Source organism: Cryptotermes secundus, unplaced genomic scaffold (genome assembly GCF_002891405.2).
Source record: "Cryptotermes secundus unplaced genomic scaffold, Csec_1.0 scaffold309, whole genome shotgun sequence".
Lineage (NCBI taxonomy): Eukaryota > Metazoa > Arthropoda > Insecta > Blattodea > Kalotermitidae > Cryptotermes > Cryptotermes secundus.
In genome coordinates, this window is record NW_019723305.1 from 711,902 (window position 1) to 730,548 (window position 18,647).

Consider the following 18,647-nt stretch of genomic DNA (forward strand, 5'->3'; position numbering starts at 1 on the left):
AATAAATAACACCTAACAACTTATAAGCCAGCTTTTAGCTCTCAGAATTTTTACTGTCTTTGGATATATTTTACCCAGCTAATATGTGCAGCACCTCTTATCTCTCTGTACTGTTTACTGTGGAAACAGTTCCACTCTGCTAGCATTAGCAGTACCTAATGAAACTTTCATGTTGTGATCTTGTGGATTATGATGGTGTAGACTGGTAGGTTGGTACTGGCTATCCACATTTCAGAGAACATTCATCTTCACTTCTACTCAATAGATGGAAGTGTTGTATGACCGTGAATGCTTGGTTCCCACCTACCACAGTACATAGGATTTTAGCTCAGAGACCCACATTATTTTTGTTTTAATTTTAATAACTAATTTATTTTCATTAGAATATATGAGCCATATAATAAGAATTAAAATTGCCAGAAATATAAATGTGGATCCATGCAGTAACTTGAAACTATTTTAGATATATCAGTATTCTAAGAAGTTTCTTCAGTTTCAATTTTTTATTTTATATGAAATAATACTGGTTGCAAGAGATGTGATTTTGTTGAAACATGAAGCGGAACCTAAAAATATACTGAAAATAACACATTGTTATTGGAACATGGGAATGTAGGATTATAATATAAACAATGTATTTTTTTGACATATAGCAGAAATTTAATAAAATGCTTATAAATTTACTGCATTTCATATGATGCCATTCGGACATGGCTGAATTGTAATAATCATCAGTGACCCATCACTGAACTGTTGGAATCTAGGAATATATTGAAAATGATGCAGCAGTTTATAAATATGTGGCTGAAATGCAATAAAACACATACAGGTGCAGTTCAGTGAATACAGTCATTGAAATAAATAGCTGAATTATAATAAGTTATAGAAACATATTGGTAAAGACAGTGTCATGTGTAGCTAAATTATAAGAATCTGCAAGAAATGTGGAAGGCTTCTGTTCAAGGTGCTATTTTTATTATATATGTAATGCCAAAAACACAAGGCAGCAGGGCTCTGCAGCATGACCTTGGAAAGGTTAATGTGCAATTTGCTGCAGGGCATGTTCACTGGAATTATTGACTGGGGACATCCTTATGTTTTGTTAGCTATTTTTAATTCTAAAATATATTTTCATTTTAATCAGGGAGGTCCTAGTGCCCGGTCATGTCACAAGGTTTGCTTAGATCCAGAGAGGAGACAGATCTTCACTCTTGGGAGGTACCTCGATACCCAATACAGGTCACCAGAAAATCTCAAGGTAATTCTGTTAGATTTTCAGTATATGCTTTTATTAACAAGTAACAATGTAGATTCAAAAGTTTTCTGACGATGGTGTATAACACTCAGAATTACTGGGCTTTTGGACTTTCTCTGTTGTCCACTATTCTAGAAACCAGAAAACACAACATTTCAGAAACTGGACCTGTTTCCATCCTCAGGTTTTGGGGGAGAAGACACATACTCAGATAGGTCCCTTAGAAAGAGCTAACATCTTTCTAAGTAACCGTTGGGTCATATTTAAACTTGTCAACCAACAAAATCACCAGGAAACAGGCTCTACCTACAACATTACAATTTTGAATTTCAGGATTGCTGTTTTGGTACTTTATGAAACCTGAACTGTGCTCAGGTTAGGAACTTTTGTTGTCATTTCATGATGTACTGTATGTACATACATGTACATGGGTGTGTACACAGGCAGATGCAAATCATACCCATATATGACTTGGGATGTAAGTGTAGCATATGCAATATAAAGCTCCTACGACAATGCCATGTGACACTCCATTATTGTGAGGATCTAGGAAAAGAAGTCATGGTGATGTAGCCATCACATCTGGTATGGAGGAAAGGTCATTATGAAAATCAGGAATCAAAGTCATGACAGTGGAATCATTATTAATCAGTGTGGCAGAAATGCCACTGCATGTGTCTTGAAATCAGATTGTGACAGTATAATCTCTACATCTGACGTGGAGAAAATGCCACTGTCTACTTCAGGTGACTGAGGTATGGTGGTGTGTCTGTTACATCATGTGTGCAGAAAACTCTGCTACCTAATTAAAGAAACCAATTTATTTAATTATAGACATTTGGTGTGGAGGCAGTTCCATTACCAGACATTGGGTTAGATTACCTTTAAGAAGTTTTTTAAGTTCTGAATTTTCTTTTCTTTTTTATGTTCGGTCCCATCTGACCGTGTACCCATGTACTGCAATGAATACCGTGTTATTTACATGTTTTGCAGAGTGATTTTTATGTATATGACATTGAGAGCAACAGATGGACGTTGATAACAGAGGATACAGGAATGATGGGTGGACCACAACTCATCTTCGATCACCAGATGTCCATGGATGTGGCAAAAAGAACAGTCTATGTGTTTGGAGGACGTGTTCTCACACCTCCTGCTGGGTAAGGCAACTGTAACTCTTTAAGGTTAAAACCAGAATGATAGTTGGTTAGTAAGTTACTGAACATTGCTGTATCATCTGCAAAGGTGACTTTAGCACCATGATTTATTCTGACCATCTTACAGTGCATACATTTATTCACCTTACTCTTCTCTCTTGCACTACATGTTTCAGCACTAAAGTGCCATCTTCAGGTGCTTTTCGATGTACGTCGAACTACTCCACTGCATGCCGTGTTGTCTTTACACTAAAATAACCAAAATATCATAGCGTGTTTTGTGTGTCACGCTACAAATAAATTCACGTGGGTCTCAAATTATCATAGAACCTTTATTGTTCTTCACGCTTACACAATCACACGCTTTACAATCGTTAGCCTACACAACTTCTCGGCCGATACTGGACTCTCTTCTCTGGCGGATGTTCCAAGACTCTCTTCTTAGACGGCTGATATTCCAAGACTGACTGCTTCTCGTCGAAGCTGGGCTATTTATCCCCTCGGCCGCTGCTAGGCAAACGAACCCTCTGTTATAGCAGTGGAAACGTTGCTTTGTTGGGTCCGCGTTTCCTACGCAATGACCCATTGTTATCGCGTTGTCTCTGTGGGAACGCTATGCGTATTCGTCATAACCATGGAGATTCGATGTTCTCTACACAACGGCTCACTGTTGGGATTACAGTGCCGCTATTGTTACTTCCTATGCAACAGTCTGTTCTAGCATTTCCATAGAAGTGACTCTTCTGGATTCCTGACACGTTACAATATATATTTGTCATATATATTGATAAATTTTAAATATTAAAAATATTAAAACTGTTCAGGATTTGTCATCCTTATGTCATATCTCAATACGCGAGTCACACCTATCTTCTTCTATCGGAGTATTCTTCCTACTTTCATGTGTATTGTGCTTTGTGTTGTGTCTTGCTCCTGTGACTGCATGTGTTATACTTTAGCATTTGATGATTTGATGATGTAAGAACATAATTATGCACAGTGAATGGGAAAGTAATGGTGAAAGTAGTAGTTGTTACCTGATACGAAAATCATGAAAAATTCTTAGTTAGGTTACCAGGTTCCCAGACTGAGACTTAGACCAAGTATCTCCTTAGTGCAGGTCAGACACACTTGTTGTATGTCTTGTCATATGACTATATTTTGGTAGTTTATTTCCACTCAAAATAAGGCGGTTGATGACATTCTGGGATTCCCAATTTCCTGGCCCAGGGGTCAACAGTGACTGCAGACTGCTACTGCATAATGATGTGACACCAGAAGGTGCCTTGACCAGCTCTAGGAGAAAGTGGTCCTTCACCAATATAACCTGCACTTTCATTCAAAGCATGTCACACTGAAAATCCTGAAGCAGTTTCTTTGGGAATATCTTGCCTGTCTGTCTGTGTGTGTGTGTATGCATGCGTGCGGGCGGGCATGTAAAAAATGTAAATTCTACTATTAGAATTTATGTTTGCAAAGTTTTTTGTATAATTTTACTTGTTTGTATACTTAATTCCTCCTTGCTGTGTTACATTCCCCATCATATTATGTTCCTTGTCTTGTTTTCAACTGCTTGTTGAGTTGGACTGGCTCTTCTTCTTATAATGTTTATTTTTCACTGTCTGGTGTTCAGTTCTTATATTGTAACCCAATATTTGATGTAGATGAAGTAATATTATACAAAAAAAAAATAAACTTGGCAAACATAAATTCTAATAGTAGAATTTACACTTGTTACAGACGCACATACACGCTGGGAGCACCATATATCAACAGCTAAAGATCAAGTGATGATGACCATTTCAGTGAAAACATGTCATGAAAACTTTTAAAGTGGTTAGCTTTCGTTAATGGGGCACGCGTTACCATAGTTGGTTGAGGCACTATGTTACAAGCCGGAATGTCGCAGGTTCAGGCCATGTGGTCATTGGATTGTTTTCAATTGACCTAATCCTACCAGCCGCACTATGGCCCTGGGATTGACTCAGCCTCTAACAGAAATGAGTACCAGGAATTAATTAAATAATTTTCTTGGGGAGTAAAGCGCGGCCGGTGCGTAAGGCTGACAACCTTACTACCATCTCTAAGCCAATTGTCTAGATAATGTGAGACCCTCAATGTCTGAGAACCCTATGGGTCTTCACAGTCTGTTACAGGGATAGCTTTACTTTTTTTTAGCTTTCATTAAGTTTTAATAAGTTGTTGCACATAACTGTTGAACTAGTATTTGGAACTGTGATGTTTGCAGAATGGCTGATGACAGGCCTGGATGCGTAGGCCTTGTTGGAACATCAGAACCAACCTTCTCCGGACTGTTTTCCTATCATGTTCCCACAAACACATGGACAAAACTGTGTGATGATTCAAGCAGACCAGGCAGCCCTGGAGTCCCAACCATTAGATCTCGTGTAGGACACTCAATGCTCTTCCATCCTGTAAGTATATTCAAATGTAAATACTCAGATGTTGTGTATTCTCAGTAATGATTGCTTTTAATACATACATGTTTTCTCACATGGAATAGCAATTGAGAGAATCTGTGAATCATATTTTTACAAGGAACTCAAGACTTATTTTAAAGAACAATTTGTGGGTATGATCTTTACATAGATATGTCTGAGCAAATGTTCAAACTTGTGTCACATAGCAGGGAGACCACAGAAGCCTGAAATTATGGTTAGTTATATTCCAGTTTTCTGTTCTTTTTGTTAGATATATTGAAACCTTGATTTTGTTAAATTGATATGGTGTAGGAACAGTATTGCATCATAAAGCTTTTGTTATTTACACAAAGTTTATATTTGATTTCTTATTTAATGAGTTCACAGTAGCATACATAACCAATACAGTTGTGTCAACTGTAATAACGTTTTCCTTCTTAAATTGGTTACTGATGTGTGTCAAAGGAAACAAACTGTGTATTTATTATATTGAATTTTGTGAACTATAAGTGTATTTTTATAGGTAACTGAATGGGAAATAAGACATATTTTGTAAATTTCAAATGTATATTTTTGAGGTCTACTTAATTTTGTTATTGTATTTTTATATTTTGTTAAATGCATACCATATGAAAATCTGTTTTAAATTGAAGATTTAAATTTAAACTTTGTAAGATTTGAGGTTTTCATGGGATGACTATGAAGAGAGCAGTCTTCTGGGATGTGGTGCCGTGGAGATATTATGTTAACTAATGTTTTGAGAGAACATATCGCCTCTGTCTTCAGGGTAAAAGAGAAAAGAAGAAATCCACAAGCGAAGAAGCAGTGTGAGTAGGTGCAAATAGACTAATGTAGAGATTAAACCCAGCTGTATAAGAGCAGGATAGGAAGGGGGCTACATGGGAAATCAGTAGAGAGGAGAGGGGAAGGGTCTGGGGATGTGGGCCAGCAGGTAGCAGGCAAGATCAGGTATAAGATATTGTGTCGGGGGAGAAATGGAAGGTTAATGGGAAGACATTAATCCTTAAGCTTGGGGGTTGCTATGCAAGTTGGGCATGGACTTATGTGGCCTTGTGCATTTTCTTCTTTTCTCTTCTACCCTGAAAATAGAGGCGATACGTTCCTTCGAAACATTGGTTAACACAATATCTACACGGCGCCACATCCCAGAAGACTGCTCTCTTCATAGATTTAAACGTATTTGACCTCTGTGCTTGGGATATTCTGGGCAGGTGCAGACTTTAATACATTGCTTCATCTAAGATAGCCAAGCCTGTAACTTATGCAATTTTTTAAATTTTCTTATGAGATCTCAGAGATCAGCAACAAATTGTATATACTTCAGTATATTTTAACAAACATTTGGAAGTACAGTCCTGTTGAGTTGGTGGGCTGAGAAATGGCCAGCAATAAAAAGGTAATTAAGATCTATGTCTTCTGTCAGGTATCAGTTTTTTTTTTTTTTTTTTTTTTGTGTGTGATCTGCAGATATTGATGGAGTTTGCTTTGAGATTAATGTGAAATAAGGGCTATGTTGGAGCAATACAATTCAAGATCAAGTATGTATGCGTGGCAAACTTTTGGTCCAGACTGCAATACTAGGTTTTATCAAAGGCTGATCAGTAGTTTGAGGGTGAATCACGTGGACAGAAGACATCTTTCTACCATGTGTTAACTGTGATCTTTTTGCCTTGTGTTTAATGTACCCATGTTGTGCAAAGACCAGACAAAAACAAGAGAGAGAAATAAATTTATGTTAATATGAGACACAGTAAAATAGGCAGACAGTGACAAAAGAACAAAAGAATAAGGGCCTCTCTTTTTTGTCATGGTAAAAAGAGAATTTGTAATTTCTAAATAACACTTGGCTAATCATGTAATAATCACAAAATCTAGTATTTATTGCAGTTTATGATTGTAGGGATGCCGTAAACTTTTTATCTTTGCTGGCCAGAGGAGCAAAGAATACCTGAATGATTTCTTCACATTTCATGTGGACACACATGAAGTGAGGCAAATATCAGAAGGAGCAAAGAAAGAAGCATGCAACATTCCAGCAGCAGGATTCACTCAAAGGGCAACGATTGATCCTGACCTCAATGAGATATATGTGTTGTCTGTAAGTGAATGCTGTGTCATTAAGTTCCTTAAATCAAAACCAACAGTTTAGAACTATGATTTTAAGCCACAATCATGGTAGGGTAGTATCAGTCACAATGTTTATTTGTAAGTAATTAAATTCTATTTTACAAAAATAAGAAAAATATATTTTTTTTTATTAGACATTTGACCTATTCCTTCCAGCCACACTATGGCCCTAGGTTCAACTCAGCCTCCAAGAGAAATGAGTACCAGGAATATTCTTGGGCGTAAAGGGCTGCCGGCGCGTAGGGCTGACAACCTTACCGCCATCCATAAGCCGATTGTCTAGAAAATGTGGGAACCTGAACATCTCACCACCCTATGGGCCTCCATGGCCTGTTGCAGGGATACCTTTACTTTACTTTTACTTACTTTTATATGAGACATTTCAAGTGTTACACTTTTATATCGATAATGAGGCATAATGTGTACTAAAGAATCTGCTGCTTAACATGTAAGCCTATAATGATGGCCAAATAGGGCTGAACTGTGTAAGGCATATGTTATCCAATACGTGAAGTTTTTTAACTGCTACATGTTTTATTTGATGGTTTTTATTGCTCAGTGACATGTAAAATATTTGTTTGAGGATAACTGTAATTCTGCTTGTTCAGACTGTGGGTTTCTACATAACAGTAACCTTGTTCACAATGTTGTTAAGAGTAAATATAACCTGCTTAATGTATTTCTTATGTAAAAAGTACTTCCTGTGTACGATGTGCCATTTTAGTGTTATGTAACATTTTATCCATATAATGTGACCCCCCCCCCACTCAAGCTCCTTTGTTTGATATAAACTTCAATTTACAAAAGATGGTTTGGCTTCTGCTGCTAATGCTCACATGCACTTGAATCTGAGCACATGTTAATGGCCATCTGCAAATCATGGCTCGTTCCTTATGTTTTACCAGTGTTCAAAAGCAGTTGAAGCTAAGCAGTCATCTCTCTTCTTTATTTCTGATGAAGACCTTATGCTTCCCTTTAATTTTAAACTTGCATATTCTGTAATTATTATGTATTACAAATATTTTCACATGGGACTGATACAAATTTTTTGTGCTTTCTTGAACCTACCCTTTAAGATGTTATCCTACATGAGAAGCTTGAATTGCTTGATTCCCTGGAATAGTATATAAAGAGGCTTCCATGGTAATAACATTAACATGTTATGTATTTTCCCTTTGCAGGGTCTGAGCAAGGACAAGGAGAAGAGGGATGACAATGTGCAAAACTCATTTTGGGTTTATTATATTGCACAAAACAAATGGTAAGTTACCTGCTTTGGTTTCCTTAGACCAGAAATGGGAGTGACTTTTGAACATCTGTTGCTTAACTGTTTTCTGTTTTTCAGGTCGTGTATATATAGAAATGAAAATACTGGTGAGCAGTACTGGAACAAAATGCAGCATTTAGAGCCATGTCCAAGATTTGCACATCAATTAGTATATGATCATATTAATAAGGTTTGCTTTTAATTCAGTCTTTGTCTCTAGTAGAGAATACAATAATAATGCAATACAATACAATAATAATAACTTAAAAATTTAACATGCAGTATGTTATTAATTTAAATTGAATGATATGTACGTCAGTGCATGCAGTTACAGTGTATGTGGGTGTGATCCAGCATTTGGGACATTTAGTGCATTTTCTGTTGATTCAGTTCTTTTATGATTTGTCAGCTGAAGACATATGCCATCAAAGGAAATGTGATCTGATGATTACGAATAACAAAATGATGACTCAGGAGAGATGCCGGAGGAGTTTATCGTAGCCTACAAAGATGGGTATGAGGGAATAATAAAACTGTGAAGAAGCTGAATCAGAATTCGTGGTCGCCAGACATTACTCAAAATGGATGCCCCCTAAATGCTATCATTTACATTACCACTCTGCCAGCTTACCCATTTGGGCATAAGGAGGATAATAAAATTGTTAATATTCTCTGTGAAGTAAACAGAAAGACTTCTTTGGCCACTGTATATTGTAGTATGTGGACCCGTTGCAAGGTGATGGCCCATACACACAACAGAGGAACACGTCATATCCATGATGACATCACGCAATAGTAAAAGATATTATTCAATTACCAATTCAGACCCGTCTATAGTCAGTCATGTGACAGTATAATAAGCAGGGCCTGGATTTGATGACGTCATCTTTTTTTTCCTTGTATCCTATGCGATGCTCTTAGATATATAAATCTCGGATATGAGCTGCTACAGAAATGTAAATTTTATAGGTATTTTTTTTGGCATTTTTTGACATTTTTAGGTTTAAGGTAATTTTTTCATTTTGGGGTAATTTTTTGGTAAATTTTTGGACTTTTAAGGGTATTTCTTGTCATTTTTGGCCATTTTTATGGAATTTTTCTTCATATGTTTTCTGAAATGTGAATAACATGGAAACGAAGTGTTCTTTCTTTTCTCCTTTAGGTCATATTTCTGGATTTTTTCGCTCATTTTATAGGTCATTTTTTTAATATTTTCAGGTCATCAAAATCTTGGCCCTGATATTACATTTTTGGGTCATATTTTAGGTCATTTTTTCTGGATTTTTTGTCATTTTATAAGTCGTTTTTTAAATATTTTCAGGTCATCAAAATCTGGGCCCTGATAAGTAATATTAATAATATTTTTCTGTTTGGATTGGAATGTGTGGAATATAAAAGGGTTTATTTTTGTTCTTAATTTTATGATCCCTTAAACCTCATGTGGAAGAAGTGCCAACAACTTATTCAAGAAACTGAGTCTAAGCACTATAACCATTACATCTGGTGAGGAGGAAATGTAAATTGGGTCAAGTTATATTTAAATATAGTCTTTAGGTTCAGAATTTGATTTATTGCTTGATGTATTGACAGTAGTATGTGACCACTGCAGCTGATTAATGGTATAGTTTAGTAACTAATCAAACAACCAGCTATATTCTCTGCAGTTAGTACAGCATTTAGTCAGTAATCAGTATTACATTATAAATGAGAGAGATCCACATATAATTACAGAAGAAGAGGCCTCATACATGTGAATGTCTTTCTTTTCCTATGTACATTGGTTTTATTTTTGCATGGAGTACGTTTTTAATTGTATTTTATAAATCCAGGTACACTATCTCTTTGGTGGTAATCCAGGAAGAGCGTGTTTACCTAAGCTTCGTCTTGATGACTTCTGGCAGCTTCAGTTGTGTCGACCAACACATGCTCAGCTCTTACAAAGATGCAAACTCCTGATAAGAAAACACAGGTATAGTAATCATGTTGACTGTGATCTGAGTAGTGAGAAATAAGAAGTAGAAACCGCTATTTTATGAACACATATTACAGATTTTTGTGGCTCATATTCTTCTGCAGCAGATACTTTTTTGAAGATTGCACTTAGGTTTCTGGTTCTAAGACACCCTCAATCTGTGTTCTTTCTGAGTGTTACTTCATGTGATGAGTACAGATTTTGATTTGGTAGTGTGAAGGTTAGAACTTGCAAACTAAAGCTTCTCCTGCTTAATTCCAAGCTTATCTTAATTTGATATACAGCTTATTATGGTAATAGGGTTCTGACATCTTTGCTGTGATAAAATAAAGTTTATGTTTTTGTATTCACTTTCGTCGTAGTATGTTGACACTAAATAATCAGTAGTGTTTAAGCTTGGTCCTTTGTTCAGAGTGAAATTTAAACTATGGAAAGATATCAGTGAAGCAAGAAGGCATGTCTGATAGTTTGATGAGAGCACTAGTGTATTGATATTGCTAAATGTTTGAGCAGGTTTGAAGAATTAGCTGCAAAGAACCAGATGACTGCATTACATTATCTGCAGACAACACTCTCAGAAATAATAGATCACAATGATCCTGAACAGACAAAAGAAGTAAGTTTCAAGTGCTATATTCTCATATGGTATATCTCAATCTATTTCATACACGTGTTAGAAAGAGTCAGGTACATACAAATTGTTAAGGTAATATTCATGTAAGTACCAGCTTTAAAATTCTTTTTCCAGCATTCCCTTGGTCTTCCTCTTGCTCATTGTCCTCTAATTTTATAATCCCATGCTGTCTTCAGGCACATGTCCTCATCCTTTCTGTATAGTCTTTTCATCTCTTCAACTATTTTATTGGTCTAATGTTTTTTATATGTGTGTTATTTCTCTTTTGTGTAGTCATGTATACATTACCCCAGTTCCTCTTCATTTGTAAGGGATATGTACTGGCATGATCATGAAAAAAGCCATGATCTCTAGTAAATATTGTACATGCTGTGTACTGACTGTTTTAACCCAGCACAGTTACATTAAAACAAAATGAATCTGAGATAGCTCAGTTGGTATAAAGATGGGCTGTGGGTTGGATGGCCATGTTCGATTCCTGGCCGTACTGCATAGCATCCACACTGCTTCTGGGGCCTACCCAGCCTCCTTTCCAATGGGTACCATGGGGCTCTGTCCCCAGGGGTAAAGTGGCTGGGGTCTGATGTTTACCTCCACATAGTGCCAAGGTCAAGAATGGCGGAGCTGTACTTCACTCCCCCATATGTCTCATGGTGTACGTAATTAATCACAGTGTCAACTTTACCTTTACCCTTATTGCAAACGAAATACAATCTTACAAAAACATTATGCACACAACAGTCACTCTAATGAGAATTTTCTGAGTTGCTCTGGCACAAAATGTTGTTTTAACTCACCCTGTTGTGCTGAAATTCCACAAGTAAACATTGCATAAAATATTTGTAATAATGTGGTGTATAGATCCATTGCTAAGCAGTGACTTGGTAAACAGCAGCCATTGCTAGATAATGCCTGCAACAAATGCACACAACAATAGAAGAACTGTGTTTTCTGTATGATCTGTGGTGTGATCGTTGCTATGCAATGGTGTGGTAAACATGCCTCTACAATAGTGGAGGGGCTGTGTTTTCTGCATGGTCCATTCCGAGGAGTTATCTTGAAGCGAATTGGTGCTACAGTTCAGTTGCAGGATATTCACCCAGCAATAATGACGTGAGTGCAGGAAACTGATGAATCTCCACTGTTAGAAGCCATTGCTAGGTAATGGCTGTGGAAAAGGGCTTAGCAGGTGCTGTGGTGATTTGTAAAGCGTAGGGATTAACAATAGTGCTGTAATTACTTGTAGTTCCAAGTGGTGTATACAAGTGTTCAGTCCACTCACCAGTCGATGCCTCATTTATAGTCATGCCCTTAAGTACGTGACAGTAATGTTTTGATGGACTTGTGACTGCAAATAAGAAAGATCACAAATAGTAAATCTTCAGATATGGATGGACAGCTAGGTTCTTGCTTTTCTCTCTTATACCAGTTCTGTTCTTATGTTATTTCTTGTTACCCATGTCCATGACTTGCTACCATATTTTTCCGTTAGTGGCATTATGTCTAATTTTGAACTACAAACTACATAATATTGGTGAAAGAAGTGGTAACATACATAAATGAGGCATGAATATGGACATTGTTTATTGAGTTACCATTGACAGATGGATGGATGGAAGGTAATGAAGAGCATTGAAATAAAGGGAGTAGTTTAGTTACCAGTATACACATGAGGACATTTTGTTGAAATTTGTATTTACTGGATAACTGTGTGTTTCATTTCATTATATTTTGCTGAATTATGCAATGGAAGACAATAATGAGGCTGATCAAGAAATGCGGTTTTTGTGGTTGTTTTAAACCGTACAGAATTTAGAAACTGTTTATGCAAACATAATGAATGTGTGATGCAGGTATTTGTGTTGGAATGATACCATAAAATAATCTGTGGCCACTTCCAGATTGTGATCTTCTGGGTTATGACATCATGTATTCCATCTTCAGAGTAGAAGCTTGGAAATAGAATGCAGAGCTTCATCTAAAACACTGGTAATTGCCTAACAGACTACAATGTCTTAACCCAGAAGACCATATGAATCTTCACCCATGTGAAATACTCAGATCTCATGTGTGGCCACTTCCTTCTGCTCCCTTCACAACTCCACCACTTCTGCTCCCTTCACAACTCCACCATTCATAATTATCACATTTGCCTTTGTATGCTGTGTAACCACTGCTGTTGCTGGAACACTGTTAAATAAACCAGGGTATAGTTTGATTTTCTTAAAACTGTGGTCTGACAAGGGATCCATTAATGATGTCAAAAGAAGACTGACATCTGAGTTTGAACAGTTGCAATCTGTATTCCAACCAGAGCAGACAAAATACTGTAAAACGAGGCACCAGCCAAACAATTAATGCCAAATAATACTACACCAATACCATGGACCTCCAAGCACTTAACTATATGTATACATTGTCATGAATATACCGCTATATGTCTGCTGGAATATACGTGGGGCAATCCAAAAGTTTCTGAAATTTGAATTTTGCGCGCGAATGGTTATGAGTACATCGAAATACCGCTAGGTGTCTCCTCACACATCCTTCTTGAATCAGTGTGGCAAGCGGCGTCGAATTGAGTGGTTGGGTTTATTGTTGGTGAATGTATTTCCATTGTTGTGTTTCCGTGAGTTTGCGGTTTTGCGATGGCTGACCTGAGAGAGCAGCGTGTCTGTATAAAGTTTTGTTTCAAACTTGGGAAAACCGCTGCAGAAACGCACTAAATGTTGAAGCAAGCTTTTGGTGAAAACAGTTTAGGCCAGACACAAACTTAACAACTGGTATAAGTGTTTTAAAAATGGCCGAACATTGACTGATGATGACGATCGTTCGGGATGGCTGTCAACGGCCAAAACACCAGAAAATGGTGCAAAAGTTAGGGAACTGATTCTGCAAGATCGTAGGCTGACCATCCAAGACCTCTGTAACACCTTGGGACTAAGTTATGGTACACGTCAACGAATTTTGTCAGAGGAACTGAACATGAGGAGGATTGCGGCGAAGTTTGTGCCACGACTGCTGCAAAATGAACAGAAGCAGCATCGCTTGGAAGTCTGCAGGGAACTTCAGCAACAGCTTCAAGAGGATCCAAACTTTCTTTCGAAGGTTGTCACTGGTGACGAAAGTTGGGTTTATGGCTACGACCCTGAAAGCAAGCAGCAATTGTCGCAATGGAAGAGCCCTTCTTCACCTCAGGCAAAAAAAGCTCGACAAGTCAAGAGCAACATTAAGTCCATGTTGATCTGTTTTTTTGATATTGATGGGATTGTTCAAAAGGAGTTCGTCCCTCCTGGTCAGACAGTCAATAAAGAGTTCTATCGCGATGTTCTAAGGCATTTGAGGAAGAACATGAGGAGAAAACGTCCAGAGAAGTGGCGCACGAACGACTGGGTACTCCACCATGACAACGCATGACTGCATACAGCTTACATTGTGCAGGAATTTTTGGCTAAAAACAAGATGGCAGTTGTTCCCCACCCACCGTACTCGCCAGACTTAGCTCCATGCGACTTCTTTCTCTTCCCCAAGATGAAAATCAAGTTGAAGGGGCGAAGATTTGATACAGTTGAGGAAATTCAAGCAGAAACACAGACGGTACTAAACACCCTAACAAAGAAAGACTTCCAGGATGCATTTGAAAAGTGGCAGAAACGCTGGGATCGGTGTATGCGCTCCCAAGGGGAGACTGCTTTGAAGGTGATGGTGCAGAATAAGATCTAGGTAAGATGTAATAGTTTTTATTAATATATTTCGGGAACGTTTGGATTGCACCACGTAACAACAAGATTGCAACACTGACTTCATAATATGAAATATTACATTAATAATTTTAACCATATTTTATTGTATAACTTTCGTTTTATAATAATTTTATTGTATTTTTATACCTTATAATTTATAGTGTAACATATTTGTCAAGTATCCAGCTCTGATGTCACACTGAAATGCAGTTCAACAGTGTGTGAGTGATGTTGACCTTGACCGTTTCATTGTTGTGTTACGATGGATTCCAATAAAGAATTTTATATACATATAAAATATGTAAGGTTTAATAGTGTATTGGGGAACACTATATTGTGATATGAATACGATAGCAGCATTTGGTAGAAGGGATTTATTTTCATGTAATTTATTTGGTGGACCTGATGAACACAGTCAAAAGTGCACATAGTCTTTGATCATCTACATACTGGGATCCTGGGATATATTTCTGTTGCCTGCTTTGATGTTTGGCAGCAGTGCTGTATGTTGTCCCCATTCATGGAATCCTGCCATCTGCCTGAATATGATTTGGAATACTTCCATGATTCAGTGAGGCCAGGGTTCAGATTAGACTGTAGGACTTATAAGAAGAATTGTGTGTACTCGTGTACTGACTTTCAGCTTCTGGCATAATTTTGTGATTAGTTTCAGTTGCTGACCTCAGTATTATTTCGAGAGCAAGATGAGAGAGGCATGACTGTAGCAGATGGGAGTGAGGATGAGGAACTGGACTGTCACCATCAGCGTTCACAGCTATTTGATCAGCTTGTATCCTTCTTCCCTGATACCATGACACAACCGACTGGAAACCTTATAGACCTGATTCCTCTGTAACCACATGAAAACTATTTCCTAGATTTTCTGCTAATCCTGTGATGTACATTTATGTTATCCTTTTAATGTAAATTCTTATTCTTTTCTCTGTGACCTTGACAATCAGTAACATTTATTCACTTTCACCCGGAATAACTTGTTAATTTACATTTGCGATTCTGTGTATGATCATGTCGTTTCTTGGGATGTAAAGTTTTATTGAAGAAATTCTTGAAATACTGTAACTATACTGTAGATAATTGTACAGAACTGACTTCTCGTATTTCCTGTAATTTTTTTTAATGCCTACAGTCAATGTGATTTGTTAACCCACTTCTGTGTTTGTGATAAATAAGAATGTTTGGTTCCTCCAGCTCTTGTTTTTTATTACCTTGACTTTTGGGCACTATCCTTCAGTGGCATTTAATCTCTATATCTGTGTTGGATTTTCTTCATTGAGCAATTAAGCATCTGTAGATTCTAGAAGTAATCATTCAAATTTGTTATAGCTGAATGAGCCTCATAATTATAATATTTTAGTTTTCCCTTTTCCTTGTAATAGTGTGGTTTTATTGATGCATTGAGCTGTAAAATTGTGATATGTAAAGTAAGTCAGTTAAAAATTATTAATTGTATTTGTGATTTGGATGCCTTTTACTTTTTTATGCTTTTGCTGTTGTTATGCTTATTTTCTCAAGGATAGTGCCTAAGAAAACCAAAGAGGGAACCTGGAAGCACCTCAGGTTGCCACCTTGTACACCATCATGCTGTAAATTGACATAAATTTCACCCCTGCAGACTTACCTGAGCATTCATTTAGGTCTAAATTTATCCATGTCAGAATTGAATGCAAAACTTTGGATTATGTAATTTACCATGTAAAGTATATTTTAAGACAAAGTTTACATGTTGAAAATATGTGTAATTTGGAGAACCTGATTATGGTTCATAAAATTGTTAAACATTTACTTTCTTTTTGGAGAGTGATTGAATGAATGAATTTGGATTATGCAACCAAGTCAATTGAAAATATGAGAGCTATTCAGAAAATAACCTCCATTGGGCTCTTAACAAAAAATAAATTAGGAAAAGAGTGTTGTTATATACAAAAAATACATACATACTTAAGCTACTTCTCAGCATAGTCACCACCAGAATTGAGGCACTTGTCATATCAGGGAATAAGTTTTTTTGTGTCTGTGCCACAGAAGTCTGCCACCTGTGAGCTCAGCCATGTTTTGACACCTTCCATCAACTCCTCATTATTGTTGAAGCACTGTGATGTCAAGCAGTTCTTCAGGTAGGCAAACAGGTGGTAGTCACTCAGAGCGCAATCAATGCTCTAAGGAAGTGGTCAAACAACTCCCAGTTGAAATATTTTGGCAGTGCTTGAGTGCAAGAAGCTGTATGTGGATGTGTATTGTCGTGGATGAGCACTACACCAGATGTCAGCATTCCAGGCCTTTTGTTCTGAACAGTCCAACACAGTTTTTTTTAGTGCTTTGCAATACACTTCTGATGCTATTATGTTCTGTTGTTGCATCAATTCCACCAACAGCACTCCTTTCCTGTCCCAGAAAACAGTTGCCATTAGCTTTCTGGCAGGCAATGTTTTTTAAAGTTTTTAAGCTTGTTTGGTGAATGTATGTGCTTCCACTGTTTTGACTGCACTTTGGTTTCAGCATTCACAAATGAAACCCATCTTGTGCAAAACATGTGATAGCATAGCCTAACTATGATAATCTAGTAGAGAACAGTGAATGAAATTTGTGGAAAGTCACACGAAAGTCCCGAAAATGTGCAGCACTGTCTTTCATAGATTTTTTTGTGAACACTTTGAACAAGATGATCACTCACTACAGATGGCCAACCACTTTGCTCTTCATCATGAACATATGTTTATCCAGCTTTGAACATTCGACACCATTGTCTTACAGTTCCTTCACTCATTACACTTTGGCCATAAATCGTCACGCATGTTTCATGATGGATTTCCGCAGCATTCATGTTTTTAGCATGAATAAAGCAGATAACAACAAATTTTGAAGCTGATGGGATTATCAATCACAGGACACATCATAACTCACTCTGTAGAGACAAGAACAAACACTAGGTGACCAGTTATATAATGGTTTACAAGGCAATGAGTCATGTGACTATGTCATATGCATGAGCTCTCCTACTTTAGTTGCCTAAAATAAACTGAGGTTACTTTCTGAATAGCCCTCATGTATTGTAAATTACACTGAACTTTTTAAGTGTACCCAGCATTCTTTATACCCCCAGAATGTTTTGGAATCAGTACCAAGGGTGTGTTGTATGAATGCTTTGTGAGTTGCTAGCATTTTCAGCCTTAAGGGGAATGAAAGCAATAAAAATAACACTGTCAGAGATAAACATTTGTTTTGTTTATTAGGTGCAGTTATTTACATTGGAAGGATTACAGCTTTCTGAATGTACTTTAGTAAATATCTTAATAACTTACAAAGTGTCAGAGCTTGCCATCTGTAAATACTGCAGTGTATGCACGTTCTTAGTTGTTAAGCATGTACATATTCTGTTACCTGACTGTGCATAAAGCAGAAGTCCACAGGACAGTCAGTTATTAAAATTAAGTCATATAAGAATCAGCTATGGTTTTCAGTCTCTACACAGAAATCCCTTTCTGCAAGTGATCTCTGTAGAGTATATGTTTCCAGAGAAAAATGAAGAGCTTCAGACATTACTGATGTGTAAATCTGTGCTTGATCAGTGAAAATGTGAAGATGTTACTTTCTTCCTCCTCCATTTTAAGGTTTCATAACTCTGAAATTAATCCCTTAATGCCTTTCCAAACTAGTTATTTTTGGACAAATAACTGTGATCTCATTTCTCAAGCTTGCATTTTTCTTGAATCTCATATCAAGCACTGTTGCTGCTTATTTCCTTCCATTTGTCTCCTTCTGTCAGTATTCGTTTTTCTTTTCTCTACCTCCTTCCTTCATTCTTTCATCTTTATTTCTCTTTTAGTAATTTGTTTTTTATCTCATTTTTCTTTCTTCCTTCTTCCATCCTCCTTTCTTTCCTGCTTTCCTTTCTTTATCACTTCAATTTATTTCTGTATATGTCTAATAGTTATTTGATTTGTACATATACTGTTCCTTCAGCTCAAGATCTGGGCAGTTAAGTTGAAGGAGCAAATTCTTCAAACAGTTT

The 18,647-nt window shown here is 37.0% G+C and overlaps 1 protein-coding gene across 1 annotated transcript in view; it reads left to right on the plus strand.

Moving 5' to 3' along the window:
- LOC111861741 (muskelin) overlaps window positions 1–15,825 on the plus strand; it is a 29,058-nt gene extending 13,233 nt beyond the window's left edge. The window contains exons 7-15 of the mRNA XM_023846570.2: window positions 1,145–1,258; window positions 2,249–2,415; window positions 4,661–4,847; window positions 6,775–6,972; window positions 8,183–8,262; window positions 8,347–8,458; window positions 10,098–10,237; window positions 10,754–10,856; window positions 15,285–15,825. Coding sequence (XP_023702338.1) covers window positions 1,145–1,258; window positions 2,249–2,415; window positions 4,661–4,847; window positions 6,775–6,972; window positions 8,183–8,262; window positions 8,347–8,458; window positions 10,098–10,237; window positions 10,754–10,856; window positions 15,285–15,473 — 1,290 coding nt within the window. The 3' untranslated portion in view covers window positions 15,474–15,825. The remainder of the gene's footprint in view (window positions 1–1,144; window positions 1,259–2,248; window positions 2,416–4,660; window positions 4,848–6,774; window positions 6,973–8,182; window positions 8,263–8,346; window positions 8,459–10,097; window positions 10,238–10,753; window positions 10,857–15,284) is intronic.
- Window positions 15,826–18,647: the final 2,822 nt, after the last annotated feature.